Source organism: Vidua macroura, chromosome 9, assembly GCF_024509145.1.
Source record: "Vidua macroura isolate BioBank_ID:100142 chromosome 9, ASM2450914v1, whole genome shotgun sequence".
Taxonomy (NCBI): domain Eukaryota; kingdom Metazoa; phylum Chordata; class Aves; order Passeriformes; family Viduidae; genus Vidua; species Vidua macroura.
Genome location: NC_071579.1, coordinates 25,486,908 through 25,502,980, shown reverse-complemented (window position 1 = coordinate 25,502,980; position 16,073 = coordinate 25,486,908). Strand labels below are relative to the sequence as shown.

Sequence of the window (16,073 nt, the reverse complement as noted above, 5' to 3'; positions counted from 1 at the left end):
GCCAGTTGGCATGGAGTTGATGGTAGTCGGTCACAAAAAACACCAAAACAAATACCCAAAAAACCCCAAGCCACACCAACACATCTATTTTCCAATCTATTATAGAGTTAAGAGAGTTAAGCTGGTTTTTGAAGTGAGAAGTTTGCTCAGTGCTTCCAGAGAAGTAAGGAGGTTAAGTTTTGCTCGTAAGACAGTTTGGCAGGGTCAAAGCAGTGACAGGCGGACAGATCATGGCAGGAATCAGCTCTATCTGTGGCAAAGATTCCAAAGCCAGTGCATTTCTGTGCCCTTTCTCAAACTTTTGCAGACTTCAATAAAGCATTCTAGAAAAAGAGAGTGAGTGAGTTATAGCTGATACTGTAAAACTGCTCTCTGAGATGGATTTGACATTGCCTGGGCTCCAGTCCATCTCCCAGTGCCACGTCTATTCTTCCTTGATGACAAGTGTGCCATTCCGTTTCTTCTAGAGCACTAACTTTTTATTATCACTTTTTTTTTTTTTTTTTTTTTTGGCCACACCAGGGCACTGAGTTGAGGGCTCATAGAGGTCAGACCTGCTTTGGGAAAAAAAAACCTTTCTCTTCATCTATAAGAGCAGCATCAGCAGAGAGCTCTGGTGATGTAATGGTCCTGGTTACACCTAGCCATTGCTGGTGTTGATCACTGAAGAACATGAAACAACTTGTATGCATAATCCCAGTTTACCCCAGCAGGTAAAGTGTTTATTTCTTAACTGTAGAATGAGCAAAATGTGGGCAGTTTTACTGGGTTTGGAGTGGGGTTTTTAGGAGTAGTTAGGCTCATAGTTGTGAAACACAGCTATGGAAATGGCATAGGCTGACCCAGCATATTTTTAATTGTATGTTGCAATATGAAACCATTCTCTAATTATGAATCCTCTTAGTGGTTTTGTCTCTGCTTTTCTCCAGGAAAGATTCCTAACATAATTTTATGATTTTTGAGCATGCAGTTTTACATGCTACATCCTTTTGTAGAACATTTTCTGGACCTACATTGTCTTTATATATCAGAAACTTTAGGGAAGATCCCTTTATTCTGAGTTTCATGCAGATACTTTGTGAGGAGAAGTGATCATCTGGGAATCATTCATGTGCACACCAGAGCTCAGATTTTTGAAGATATATGCAGTTTGCTACTTCCTTCCACAGGCACATCCATAATCAGTTGTGTTGCAGGAGTTGTGAACAGCTGGTAAAAATCTCTCTCTTGAATTTCGGGAACCTCCCTGGACCTTGCTATGCCAGAATTTCATCTTCTGCATTCTTTCAAAGCTTGTGACCAGATTCCTGCCTGGTTGGCATTTTCTGAATGTTTTGTGATTATTTTTTTTTTTATTTTCTTGCTGGGCTGGGGAAACACCTCAGGATCGGTCAGAAGTGATGCGCAGTACGTACCCTGGATCCCATGTTAGGAGCCTGGCATGTAAGCTCCCATCCATCACTGGCTGGACACAGCCTGCTTGACATTTCATCCCCTTTTGTTATCCCTTCTTCCACTCAAGAGTGGATCCACTTTTACTGGCATTTGCCTCCAATTTCTCCTTTTGTGCAACCTGAGGTTTTCAGGTGCTGAAGCAAGCCAAGTCCCCTCTGAGTTCACACTGAGGAGGAGGCCCCACCAGCCAACGCTCCCACCGTGCAGGGCCATTCAGAATCCAAGTCCATCAGGGCTGCAGAGGGTAGATGGAGCAAATTCACTCTCAGATGTGTGAGAAATGTCCTCTTTGCCTTTTGGAGCCACTCTTGTGACTGCCAGAGGCATGCAGAGGCAATCAGCACCCTGCCACAGTTGTGAACGGGACTGCCCAGTGCATTCATTCCTGTCACTGTTAGCGGGAAGGTGGAGCGGTGCTGAGGAGCCAAGAGTATCCCCCAGCCCTGAGGGAACTGCCCAGGCTGTGGAGCTCACAAACTGCCTACCAGGGGGCTGAATTCACTGAGGAGACACACTGTGGGGCACCAGCCTTACTGGACCACTGAGTGTCCTTACCAGCCAAGGGACAGTGATTCTGGCACTTCGATGGGTCTGACCAAGGGCCAAGATTCTTTTCTGCTTTGAAATCACTCCAAAAAGAATTTTAATGCTTTTTTTTTTTTTTCTTATTTCTTATTTCCTTCCACGCATCTTTGTCTGCTGCAATGTCTGAATAAGGTCCAGTTGGTTCAGAAATGTCCCTGTGCTGCCTGGCTGTTCACTGCCGTTCCCAGCAGGGAAACTGGTCACACAGTTTGACACTCAGCACAGCACGGGGAGGAGGAATGAAGTCTGGTAGGGAGGCCTGGGAAAGCTGCCACTAATGCCTGATGTGTAGAGAGAGGGTCAGCACACCTTGAGGCTCCCAAATGTGTTTGAAATCTGTTTTTTCTGGTGAGTTTCTTTCCACCAGAAAGTAAGGGAACCCTTCATCCTTCCTTCTCTGCTGTCTTAACACTGGATTTCTTGGCAGCTTCTAGTTCTGTGGATAGCTGTTTGTTCACTGAATTTCCTCACACCAGCTGGGAAGCAAAGTCCTTCTGTGAGCTTTAATGTATCTGTGTGTTTTAATAATGCATTACTGTTGATTTTATACAAATATCACTATTTAAGAACTTCAAAGTCTTTGGTGTTCCCCCCACCCTCCAGACTGTGCTTCTCACTGCTGCTGTTGTTAACACTCCCATGTGTTTCAGCCTTGGAGAAATAAATATTTGTTTAGCTGTTCTCCTGCTGTGCCTGCTCAGTGCATTTGTTTAATGATGACTTCAGTTTAGCTTTGCAAAGGGGATTAGGGAAATGGATTCTCCCAGAAAAGCAAGAGACTCATTTGCAGACAACTTTCCCTGTGTTCGTGCCCTCCTCTTGCCACCCCCACCCCTTTTTTCCCCAGCTTAGGGTTTGATTAAATAAATGTGCATGGGCAAAACTTCAAGATCGGCTGTGGTGAGGAGTCAAAGTTTTGCGAGTTGTTTTTTTTTTCCCCCCACTCCCTTTATCTTGACCTAAAACAGTGAGTAGAAGGTTAGACTCAGCAAGTACCTGCTCCTCTTTCCTGTCATTACCTAAATTTTCTTTAATCTGTAGTTTTCTTTTTCTCCTATAAAATATCAAATCATATTTTGGCTTATAACACTTGCTCTAGAGCCAGGCCCAAGCTGCTGTTTCAAAACATGTATTTGTCATATTCTACCCCAACCTTCTTGAGTTAAATGAGAGATTTTATCTTTTACTTGAGACACCAAGTTGGCCTATGCCATCAGGTTTTTTGTTCAAAAAGAGGACAATGATAACCTTCAAAATCTACATTTGTGTACCTAAATGAAGGGTCAGCTTTTTATTCCTTGGAAATTCAGTACCACTTGGCAAAGAAATGAACAGAGGATTTTATTAATGCCTTTACCATTTCAAGTAATTTTGTACAGCTGAAAACTGAAACTCTTCTATTAAACAAATACCCACAAATACACACACAAAAATATAGAACACAGCCCCCCACTGCCCAAAACAAAACCCAAAGCCCCAAGCCATGTGAAATAGTATTATAAAAATTCAAACTCTGAAAAATTCTTAATTTTGGTGGGTTTTTTTTGTTTGTTTGATTTTTTACCATTTATATAACTGTCTTGATAATATTTAAACTACTTATGCTTCACTTTTGAAATATGGCAAATATAATTTTGCCAATAACTAGATTCAACCTCTGCTAGAAAGCAAAAATCGTTTCAGTGAAGTAACACATCAGACTCTCTCTTCATGTATTTCCAGCTGACAAGGTTTTAGCCTATTGCAGAATTTTTTTTTTTATTATGCTTCAGTGCATGACCTGACACTTGTGTGGCTGAGTTTCATCTGACTACAATCACTCTGGCCCTCAAAGTCATCCCACTGCTTTTTTATTTGTATGATATTCAGAACCTCCTCCATAATGATGATTCATTCCACAGTGTGTCATCAGCAAATTTTGTTGGCACGGTCCTCCTTTACTGTGCCAAGAACTGTGATGAAAATATTATGTAAGATTTAGCTCAAGAATCATCTATTAGGAATTCTACTCATAACTTTCTTTTAGTCTGATTAAAATAATGGGAAATAGGAGAAGGATTTCATGTGCAAACTGTATCCCAAAAACACAAACTGTACTCAGTAGATACCTGTACAATTTGTTTTTAATGTAGTTGATGAGATTCCATAATCTTCTCAAATGTTCCATATCAGTAACTGAGTCTCCTACTCACTGAAGTACTTCTATCCCTAATGTCTTCCCTGAGTCACCTCCTCCCACATTTTCCTTGTTTTTCCTGTGCCAAATACAGCCTCAGAATTAGCTTAGTCCCTTCGTGAGTGATGTTTCTGCACGCAAAGCCCAATATCCTGTCCTGAGCCATTTGTTGTCCTGTTGCTTTGTTTCCATCAGCAGCTGATGCTCTCGTGCATTAAAAGTTCCACTGCAGGCATTTGTTTGAACGTGAAGCACCTTCCACTGAAGTTGGTGTTCACTTGGCTCAGGAAGCAATCCCCTGAGCATGATCATCTTCCTCTGATTCTGAAATTTAACTGAGGCCAAAGCTTCCCTCCATCTCAGGATCTCAGTAGCCTTTTGAAGGTTTCTTTTGCAGGAAGCCAGAGAACATTCCCTCTTGTAGCCCTCTTTATTTTATCCTATATATCAAATTAACAGTTAATTTTCCCTACACTCCTTATGAGTGCTTTACTTCCTCTCCCACAGGTATTCAGAATATCCTGCAGGCTTCTGCTATGTAATTTGGCAGAAATTATATGATATCTACATAGGAGAATGCATTCTGTGTACAAATTACCACAATGTTAAATATTATGTTACCAAAAAGACAACAAGTTGCATTTGGAAACACCTATATATAATGCTAATAAGAAACCCAATTCCATTTTATTCTAATTAATCTGAAAAGCCTTCCTTTTTACAACATGAGAGAGACTTCAAGACATTCAGAATGTTAATAAACCCACAGGTATTTCTACTTTTTATATCTCCTGGTATAGAGTATTTATCAAGAATTGTTGCTCATGTCAGTATTAACCTGATTCTCTCAGTCTAGAGAAGTTCAGCATTTTGAACCATTGCACTCCATTTCTTAAATGCAAAGGAAATTTTATTTTCCCCAGTTTTGGTAAGAGATGGATTTCATAAATATTCACATTGTGTTAGCTAGAAAAGGTAGCAGCCCTAAGGCTCCATAGGAGGACACTGGACAGCTCAAAGAATTCACCATGGGCACGATGACTGAACAATGAGCTGTGTTAAGGGTTCCTTTGTGTTTCACTGGCAACATAAAATTCTTACAGCAGGAGATATGATGACCTTTTATACAACAGATCCAAGTTGGATCTTTTTTTTTTTTTTTGTGGTTGTCACTAGCTTGTGCTGAGCCCAGATTGGCTCAGTCTAATGGTTATGAGGTTTCTGAATAGAGTCTGAAAATCAAAATGAAATCAGAATCCATTTTTCTGTCTAGTTGGTAGGAACAAGCTCTGAGACTTCAATCAACCTGAAGATGAGCTGCCCTTTAGTCTCCAGATGTCATGCCTTCAAAGGAGAGCTAAAACTCATTTATGGAAATGCTTGGAGTCCTCCCCTCCACCCCTCAAATGAATAGTCATAAAGCTGTAGGGTTCTTATAGCCAGATCTTCAGTAATAGCACAAAATACTGCCTTTTATACTGTGCTGCTAGTGCTGTAGAATAGCGAGGTAGATTTTTCCACCCAGAGAGCAACACCCCCTTAACATTTAAGTTAGTGAAGTGGAAATTTCTGTGACCTAATTTATGAACCAATCAAATGTCTTAGGTGAGAAAGTTTCACCAAAACATAAATGCCCCTGTATTTCTGCTTTGATTAAGAGTCTAGGTGAAGGGATGGGGGGAATTGTGATGATACATGGGAATAGTATGATACAGGGGACTAGTATGATACAAGAGAATGCAGTGGAGACAAAGGAATGCAATATCCAGATGATGGTACAGCTGAACTCCTGAGCAAGGGGGATCTGGAAGGCTCGCTTTCAACTCCTGCATATGACAGCCTTGCTTTGTGTTATCTGAGGGGGAAGAGGAAAATCTGATATTCATGGTGAACCCAGATGAATTTTGTGAGAGTCTGCGAGGCATCATTTATAGCCTGTGTGCCAGAATTGTGCTTCCCCTTCCAGGCCACGACCGAAAACCAGAGCAGTCCATACAGTGTAAATGAGATCTGGCAATGTGAGTGAAGCTGCTCTCTCTTCTCAGAGACTCTTTCCCTTGCTGCACTCCTGAGCTCTCATTGTGTCCCTGTGTTCTTGCTCCTGCAGTCCAGCACGTCATTCAACAGGGATGCTGTGAAAGCTGGGACAGGCCGGCGCTTCCTTGGCGGGCTCCTAAATGACACATCCTACTGCTACACTCTGGAGGTCTCCTTCTACAGCTACATTTTGGGTGGAACTGCTTCTGCTGTGCCCTACACCGAGGAAGCCTGTATCCTTTTGAAATCCATCCTCTTGCAGCACATGTGAACCAGGCACTTAAGGTAAATACTTCTGTCTCCATAAGAGTTTGCTGAGATAGAAACACACACAAGTGGAAATGTGAGTCTGCTCTTGATGCTTTAATTTCCCTCATATTGATTCTCCATACTGTGGAAACTCAAGAAGAGAAAGACATTAGATCAAATAAGCCATTTCCCTCTTGTAGGAGATTGTCTCACACACTTGTTATAGGAGCTAGTCCTGGAGAGTCTGTGATCCATTCCCTTCCTCAGTCTTCCATTTCTTTCTTCATTTCTCTCCTTATTCCCTCATTAGCCCTGTGTTTGTGTTATTGTTTTAATAGCAAGTTGAGAGTGCATCTTTGGTACTGAGTAAAATATCTTCTCTGCCTTTGAACTGCAGCCAAAAGGATCCATTAGGTTCTGCAGCTGCCTGGAGGACGAATCTTCAATGCCAGTTGACAAAGAAATAGAAGTCAAATTGTGAAAACAAAACCATCAAAGTTGTTGGCATTTTTGAGTGCTCAAATAGAAGTGGTGTCTCATTCCTCAAAAAACACATATCCATCTGGCTATCTCAATGTATCAGCAATTTGTAGAATTGTTCTGACTGGTCTTATGATCTGCTTTTATGTTTTTCTTTTTCTTTTTGTCACCATGCTCAATCAAACAGCCAGTGCCCATACTTCAACGCTGGGTATGTTATTTCATTTTGTCATTCTATCATGGCAGCTTTTGAAATTTCCACAGGTTTAGAAACACTGCAGAGGGAGGAAGATTTGCTGTGATTGCCTATTTACCTCTCTACTGCATTTTGGAAGTTGGGGATAGCAAGGGAGAAATTTTCATATGAGATCTAATTCTTCACCATCCATGTATATGGGCTCTCAGTGTGGGAATAAGAGCAAGAAACAGGGAGCAGGGAAAGAAATTGTTTGTCATTTGGGCTTTTCTGGTTTGACTTCTCCACTGAAAGTGAAATTTGGGGGAAGGAGGGAGATGAATATATTAAAGTGATTTACCAGGCTTGAGCATTTGGAATAGAAGCTCTTTTTTGCCCAGTAAAGTTAACTGAAGGAAAAGCTCCTTGCAACATGCACAAATGTAGTATATCTTGCCACTGTGGAAAAAAAATGTTGTTAATGTTAGGTTTAGGTATTTATTTTCTTAAGTTGGTATTTTGGTGTTTCAAGAACCTGTGCCTTAGTTTTACCTTTAATTTTCTTCCTCACTGTGTGCTCATTGTGCTGAAAACTGCTTATTTCTCTTCCTTATCAAGAACAGTTTTTACGGTGAGGAATGGAAAGAGCCCCTATACACATGAGATCATGATTCCCTTGGATATGTTTTCCTTCAAGACTGGTAGATCAGGCTGGCTTAGTTTCCTTTTCTGTAAAGATTTCTGCTCTGTGCTTCACATGGCAGAAGTTTCACCTGTGGGGTCCAACACCTCCATTTGCTTGGCTTGCCTTGCCTGCTGCAGGCAGAGATGCTCCATTCCCTGTCCATTCCATCAGCAGCTGGGGCACAGAAACCAGGCTCCAGAGCAGAGAACCTTCTTGGAGCTGGCTTAGGGAAAGCTCAAGCAGCAGCTTGGTTTCTGCCGTTAGGGTTTCACCCAGCTGAGTGGAAAAGGAGGAGAAGCAGATTTTGGTTGGCCTGGCAGACAGCAAGCAGGGGGAGGCTCTTTGCCCATGGAGTTTGCTCCACTGGCATTTTGCCCTGGAAGGTTTTATTATTTCCTTTTCAATGTAGGAATTCTATCCAGAGTACTGCCTCTGAGATCTTTTCCTCACGTGTGCAGTTTTCTAGTTAGTGGAAGAAATTGAGCTGCTTGAAATTGTCTCTAGACTGGTCTGATCCAACACAGGAGTAGCCACTGGATTTATGCACATCCTGTCCTGGCAGGGGAGGAAGTTTCACATCACTGAAGTGCCTATGACTGAAAGTAAAACAATTGCAGAACATTCCAATTTAGCCTGAACAGCCCTTCCAAGCTATTTGCAAGTCAGTGATTAATTAATGCTCGGATTTTTTAATGGACCTGAACCAAAGACACAGGCAGTCAGTTCATATTGGCCTCCAAGGACAGGGCTGTTTCTATTAACTGTCTACTTACATGCAGGCAGCAACTCAAGCAAATAAAGGAAGAAAACACATCGAGCCCAAGAACTGTGAATTGCTAGTGCAAGTATTCTGGAAATCTGCCTTTAAAGATGTATTTCTTAGAACTTTGTTCATCCCACTGTGATGTTATTTGGTTGTGTGAGTCTTTTTCCCTTTCCCTTTTTCCCTTTATCCCTTTCCCTTTTTCCCTTTCCCTTTTCCCATTTCCCTTTCCTTTCAATGGAAACAGTATCGGGGAGGCTAGGATTGTTCAAAGCTTCTACTGTTGGATTAAGAAGTGCAGACTGAGATTCAGCCTCAAATTCAGGTCACCCATGACCATGAAAAGAGACTACAAAGTGGATCACACATCCAGAGCTAGCCATAGTGGCTCCTTTTAGAGAGCAAAACCAATCAGGATCTCCAGATTCTGCAAAATATTAATTTAGCCTAATGTTGTTCCTGTTGACAGGCAGGAGAACAGAACAAACTCTGAATAGACTTGTGTTTGCATTGGTGACAAGTAATGATACCTGTCAGCTTCTTTTCTTTACAGCATTTGTGGCAAATAAGATCACAGTACTACTCCCTTTCATGCCATTATATAAGTGGATTAGGTTTGTTGGTGGGTTTTTTATCTCTCTGTGTTCTTCAGGTTTTACATGCTAGCTCTGCGATCCATAGAAACTTCAGTGTGACAGTAATAGATATATTTTAACATTGGGTGAGATTATCCATTTTTTTCAGATTTGTGTGACTGTCTGAAATATACTTTGTAATTTTTGACATAAGTGGATACCTTACATGCATGAAAATGGAAGACAGACTTTCAGTCTAAGTGTTTGAATTCTTACCATTAGTATGGACAGTAACTTTCTTCAGTAAGAAAAGTAAGAAAAAAAGGATAGAAAGATATCATTAGAAGCAGAAATCAGTTTCAAATTACTCCAGTTAGTATGACTGAATGTTCTAAATGAATTGGTTCAGAATTTAGAGGATGACACCTGGAATGTTCTAAAAATAAATTGTCTACTGAGGCTGCACTGTTTAAATGAAATCCAGGAGGGAAGGGTCTTCCTTCAGCCTGTGCAGGGTGTTTATGTTTATGGTGGGATAACATCATGCAGAGTGTTGAGTTTCTGGCCTTTTCTGACACAGAGAATTAACATGATTGCATCAATGTCTCAGGCCTCGATTGGCATGGTGTCACTAATGGCTACAGCTGGACTTCCTCTTGTATTTTCATCCAGCAAACAAAGCACTTAGACATTCCTGCAGAGCTCTGTGTGTGCCTGCTAGGTCTGTGTCTAACAGATACATACCTGGAGTGTGAGAAACATTAGGAATATGTTCTGTAAGCTCTGCAGAAAACCCTACGATAACACGTGCTGCAGATAACAGTGAATGGACTCTGTTTCCAAGGCATAATAAGAGGATTTTAGGCTTGTCTGTTACTTGCCTGGAAGTGGACAGAGAAACGTTTAAAACCCTTCTCACACATGCACACATTTGGTGGTAACTGATTAAAAAAGGCAGCACAACAACAGTTAGCTCAGCACCAGGTGAAGGAGCTTTAAAATGAGCTGATATGCTTCCATTAAATTCCATGTTTTACTAGGCATTTACAGGGCTTATGACATGAGGCTTGTAAACTGCTCTGTAGCACTCACCAGCAGCAGCTGAGCTGCTGAGCTGTCTCGATTCACACCAGCCTCAGAGCTGGGCAGGGAACAAGGGATAAAAAGCAGGGGAGGCAGGATGAATGCCCAGCTGCAGGGCTGAGCCCTGCTCTGACAGCACACCCAGAATTGCTGTTTTCCAGTATCCCACTACAGCTGTGAAGAGCAGCCATGGCAGCCTGACCTGAGAGCAGCCAGCAAAGGACTCTCACATCAACAGCTCTAAAATCTATTTGGTTCATTTTTTAGAGTGTTTGAACTGCATCCTTGCTGCAAAGGAGGCAGCCCATAACAGAGAATAAAAGGATTTTACTCTTCCACAGCCTAGCCATAAGGCAGGAAGGCAGAAATGATGGAGACCTGGCAGGAACTGGTATGACCGTAGCTGTAGGGGAGAATAATCATCGAGATGGGTGGGCATCACAATTGTCAGCATGTGCATAGCTTTTTTTTGGTGTATTTTTATCTCAATTGCAAGCTTCCTCCAGGTGGAGAGGGACCCCATCCAAAGGTGCACTGCTGAACTCTCTCTTGTTTGTGGACATAAAGATGTTTTTATGTGGCCACAGCCACAGAATGAAGGCTTTGATTGACTAGAATCTCTTCAGACACCTAACAGGAGCTCACATCCTGGGCTCTTGACTCAGAGACCACTGGGTTCATTCTTATTCTTAACTTCAAGCGAAATATCTGCCTGCTGCTTGACTGGGGACTTGAGAAGTTAAATCCCTGGAGGAAACAGTCATTTGTTACATCCAGATTCCTTTTAAAGAGTACTTGGATCTCAGTAAATGCCTGTCCTGGGGAAAAGGAATCTGTATGCAAACTACAATTCCAGTAAAAGCATCTATAACTTTTAGAGCTTCATGTACCTGCCAGTTCCCTAGGGCAAATGTACTTGGTTATTTTGGGCTTTTTTGCATTTCTTTTTTTGGCAACTGCCTGTCCTGATCCTCCTCTCTCTTAGTGATACCCTTAAGAGAAGATCCTTATGAGACAGATTAGGGCCCTTGCAGGTTCATTCCCAGCCAGTAAAGGCATTATTAGCAAAAGCCAATGAGGTATGAAAAGCTGTGCTGATAAAGCTGAGGGAGCTCTGCAGAGGTTATCCAGTGTGGCTTAGGTTTGAACTTCTGTTAGAGGTTCTTGCCAAGATGATTTCAAAGTAAATCAGGCACATATTCAGGGAAAGGCATCCAGAGGTCTACTTCTTCTGCTGAGGTCCTAGAAACAGGCTCCTTTCTGTGTGTTGCAAAAGGTGGCATTAATCCTAATCCTGCAGATTTTTCTGGGTGACCTCCTTGCACGTCTTGGTTGTTTCTTAGTACCATGTTTAGGGCTGTTTTGGAGGAGAGGAAACAAAATCCTCTTTTCAGCTCCCCAGTCTGTGTGAAAGTGTCAAGGTTTACAGCCACAATTTCAAATGCTCTTAATATTACTGGAAGCATAGAGTTAAATTATAGAGTTGTAAAGTTACTTTATAGTGATAATGCTGTCAAGCATCAATATCTCTGCCCCAGGGCACCATGGAAACTCAGTTAATGATATAAGAAGCTGATATTTTTCAGGGTTGCAGCTGTTGGCTCATACCCAGAAGGAATCTGTGTGTTTGTTCATATCGGGTATATACAGTGGGACCTGCTCAAAGAAAATTAAGAAGCAGTGAAAGTCTGTTTAATGAAGTGCAGTGGAATGAAAGTACAAGGCAGTACATGGTGTTGCAGTATGCACACCTCGTTCTCTCAAAGGGCTCAATGGAGTGGACAATGCTGCACAAAAATACTTCTCTTCTGTAAGAGAGGCTGTTTGTGGGGGAGAGTTTATATGTGTATGCAGATTTGTTTATCTGGTTGCCTGTAGCACTGACTGCATCAATCTGTCTGGGAGTGTCAGTAGAGAAATTGAAATTTAGGGAAGTGACCACAGTCAACTTAGGAATATGCATAATTTTTGTAATGGATTTCTTAGTATCTGTATCTCAGAGTGCTTTGATAGCCTTAGATGAAAGATGCTATAAAAGTGGAAAGTGTATTATAAAGGTGCTTTTTTTATTTTAAAGAAAGATTTTTTTTTTTTTTCTTAAATGTAGAATATCAGTCTTGGAAGATTTCTTCAAAATGATTCAATTTAACCATATGATTCCAGTTACCTTTTCTTTCCTCTTGTGTATGCATATTTCTTTCCCAAGGATACCAAGGTACAGGGGATAGAACAGATGGTGGTTGTGGGATGAGAATGTAAGCAGGATGCATATCCAGACTTACAGAAATGCCCTCAAGTCAGTTTCAGACATGAATACATGAATTTGCCTTCTTTGAAGAGCAGGTAGCATTGAGTAGCTGTGAGCCTGGACTAGGGAATTTGGACAGATTGATTTGAGAACCACCAAGATTTACAACTATATTCAGCAAGTGGGACCTTGTGGACAGCTGGAGCATAAGCATTTTAGAGACACGTGCAAATACCATCCCTGCATCCCAGCAGCTGTCCTCAACTCAGAGCTGGCTCGGGATGTGCTCCTCAGCTTAGGTAGGGCTGTATCCAGTGGCATGGGAAGACTGATCCTCACAAGCTCAGTTCTAAAAATGGTCTCATCCAATGCAGCCTTTGAGGTCTGTATTGAGACACTGAATGCTACTGGTGCCAAGCTGTCATTGAGGTTTTGCTGACTGAAAGCCTCATTGGTGCATTCCACTCAAGCTCTCAATGATTCTTGGTCTGCAAGAACAAAACTCTCTAATTCAAAAAGGTTTTGATGGTAGTATGTAAAAAAATAATAAATTGCCAGCTAATAATAAGCATCTTAATATTATTATAATAATAAGCATAATAATAATAAGCATAACTTTTTTTCTATTAGTATTTCCTTTGTACACAGGAAAAAAATAACTTAGACCAAGCACAAGTTAAGCTTTTGCTGAAAGGTTGGAAGGTGAAGTTGATCACATGAGTGATTGCAGGTTTGTGGATAATGTAAAGAAGGGAAAGCTCTCTCCAGGCACTGCTGCTATCCTTCTTGGAACTGGCTTTCCTGGATTTGAATGCCTCTGTTATGAACTTTCTTTTCCTTAAACATGTATTTTTCCTTTTTCTTAGAAGCAACTTAGACAAAACTAAGCATATAGAACTGATATGAGGCTCTTGGGTGCTCAGAACTCCATACAAATGCTATTAGATCTGTAGTTAAAATAATTCTTCGGTAAATGTTAAATTCCTATTAGTAACACTTGCTAAACTTAAGTGCAAAGGAAAGGGCAAGGCTAATCTGAAAGGCAATGGGGAGCAGGGCTTAAAAGATATTAACAATTTGTTGGAAATGTCTGAGGGGAGTGGTTATTATTAGTGTCTGTGGGTTGGAGACTTAGGTTGGGGAAGGGCTTTAGACAGTGCTGTGCTTTGAAGCTTTCCCAAATGTCATTGGGATTGAAGAGGAAAAAAAGCCATTCAGAACAAGGTGTTTTTCAGAAAGCAATAAACAGCCAAATTGTAGTGTCTCTGGGAGAGGTCTCCCCTTTTCTGCCAGCCTGTGGTGGTGTTTGTGTGTCTCCATGTTTGTCTTCTTTTTCCTCTTCTCTGTGTCTCTTCAAATCTCTCTGAGTCTTCTCCCCTGTGCCTGTCTCGTCTGTGTTCTCATCATCTCGCTGGCATTTAGGTCATTAGCCCTACCCCAGGCCTTTCTGGCATCTCATGGGGCTTTTTCCAGGAGTTGTTTCACTAATCAGACACACCCAGCCTCGTGGTTTTGTTCACTTTTTACTGTCTTTCACCCGAACTACTCCTTCTTTCTTTCATATTTTGCTACTATCAGCTTGGTTACTGTTGATTAAAGGGAATTCTAGGGTAGGAGCAGAAGCTCTTTTTTAACAACTACTTCTTTAATCTCAAATACCAACATTCTGAAAGAGGATCAGAGATGATTTTTAGGAAACTCTGCGAAGAAACAAGTGTGTGTCTTTCTCAGCTGCTTGACCAATTGCAACTGAATTTGACAGTGATAAAGGTCTCAGAGATATTACATTCCTATGAGTTTCATGAAAAATAGCAGGCTGAATGAGCAGAGAGACCACAATTAATCTCTCCAGTAGGGACACCTGCATGTCTATTGTTAGAAACCAGAGGAGGACAGCAGGCATGAAAGTCACAGGAAACAGATCCAACATCTCCTTTTCTTTCTGAGCATGCCCCTGGTGAGTCCAGACTTCACTTTCCTTTTCTCTCTACACTTTAACCCCTAATCCCTGTGAAAACCCTAAGAAAGGATATCTTGTGGCGTTTTGGAAAGCAAATTGCACCTTCCCCATCAAACCTCTGCTGAAAGAGGCCAGAAACCTGTCAGGTTTCAGTTCACAGGTGATGAGAATACCCATCCAAGCCAAGGCCAGCACAGGCCCACCCTAAGCCAGCTGTGTTTCTTGTCACTTAGAGGTAAAACTTTGTCCACAGTTCAGAAAAACCAAGCCTTAACATGTCTCAGGCAGAAACTAAAGATAACCTGCAGCTTTGATCTAGTGCTCAGAAACCTTTGTGTTTTGATAAGAGCAAGGGTGGGTCTGATTCTCTCATGTCTCATCTCTTAAGAAGAGAACAGCTAAATCAAATCAGATCAAAACCAGTCCTCTGCAGTGTCTTGTCTCTGATAGAGGTCAAAATAAGGTACCTGAGATGAATTTGAAAACAGAATAAGCATGTAACTATTTTCCCAGAATATTCTTTGGTTTCCAGCAATTAGTGGATTTGGGATCTCAGAGCCACAGTTATTAGAATCATGAAATCATTTAGGTTGGACAGACTTCTAAGATCATCAAGTCCAACCCAGCATTGCCAAGCCCACCACTAAACCATGTCTCCAGGTTCCACATCCATGTGTCCTTTAAATCCTTCCAGGAATAGCGACTTCATCAGTTCCCTGGGCAGCCTGTTCCATGCCTTACAACCCTTGTTGTGAAGAAATGTTTCCTAATGTCCAACCTACACCTCCCCAGGCACAACTTGAGGACATTTTCTCTAGTCCTATCACTTTGTTATTTGGGAGAAGAGACCAAAACCCCCATGTTGATTATATCTGAGATAACAGTCAGTGGATATGTCTCCCATGAGCCCATATACATTTTTAGCATCCACAACTTTCCGTGTTATGGATTTCCATAGCTTACTAATGACTTGTTTGTTTTAAACCTATCACCAGCAAGCTTTATTTTGTGATTCCTGCCTGTTACCCTGGGAGCAGCATTGACCATCAGCCACCTGTATTTCACATTTGAAATTTCACAGCTTGCTCAGTTATTTGCTGTGTACTTGCCCTCTGCATCATAAGCAGAAAAATATTACCAGATCAGGTAACCATGTCTAGAGTCGGTTTGTCATCTTACATTTTTTCTCTGGTTATACACAACTGCTTGAGTTGCCAAGTAATGGAGAATCAACTCCAGTGACTCCAGTGCTATTTGTTGTGTGATTTTAATTTGCATTCAGGATAAATGGCACACTGATCACACAAGCAGCAGGCATAAGAACCAAATGAAAAATGAAGCTTTCAGTTCTAGAGTACAGACTTTAAACATCATGTGTTCAGTTCCTGATGCACTTAACACTTGCTTGCTCTCCTGTCCTCTTGGTTTTTCCCTAGTGTACTTAGGAGGGATTCAAATCTTCTTAAACTAACTGAATTCCTGTTCAGCATAGACTGGAGTTTTTGGACATCTAGTTAAAATAATCTGGAAACCAATGCCTATTGGAGGGATTACAGTTTTGAAAACTGCAATATCCCAAATACCTTGCTTTGTGTCATTATG

At 41.4% G+C, this 16,073-nt stretch overlaps 1 protein-coding gene across 1 annotated transcript in view; it reads left to right on the top strand.

Annotated features, from left to right (window-relative positions):
• The window catches only part of LOC128811852 (cytosolic carboxypeptidase 6-like), a 181,883-nt gene that overhangs the window by 95,897 nt on the left and 69,913 nt on the right, over positions 1 to 16,073 (top strand). The window contains exon 5 of the mRNA XM_053985793.1: positions 6,324 to 6,486. Within this exon, the coding sequence (XP_053841768.1) occupies positions 6,324 to 6,486 (163 nt within the window). The remainder of the gene's footprint in view (positions 1 to 6,323; positions 6,487 to 16,073) is intronic.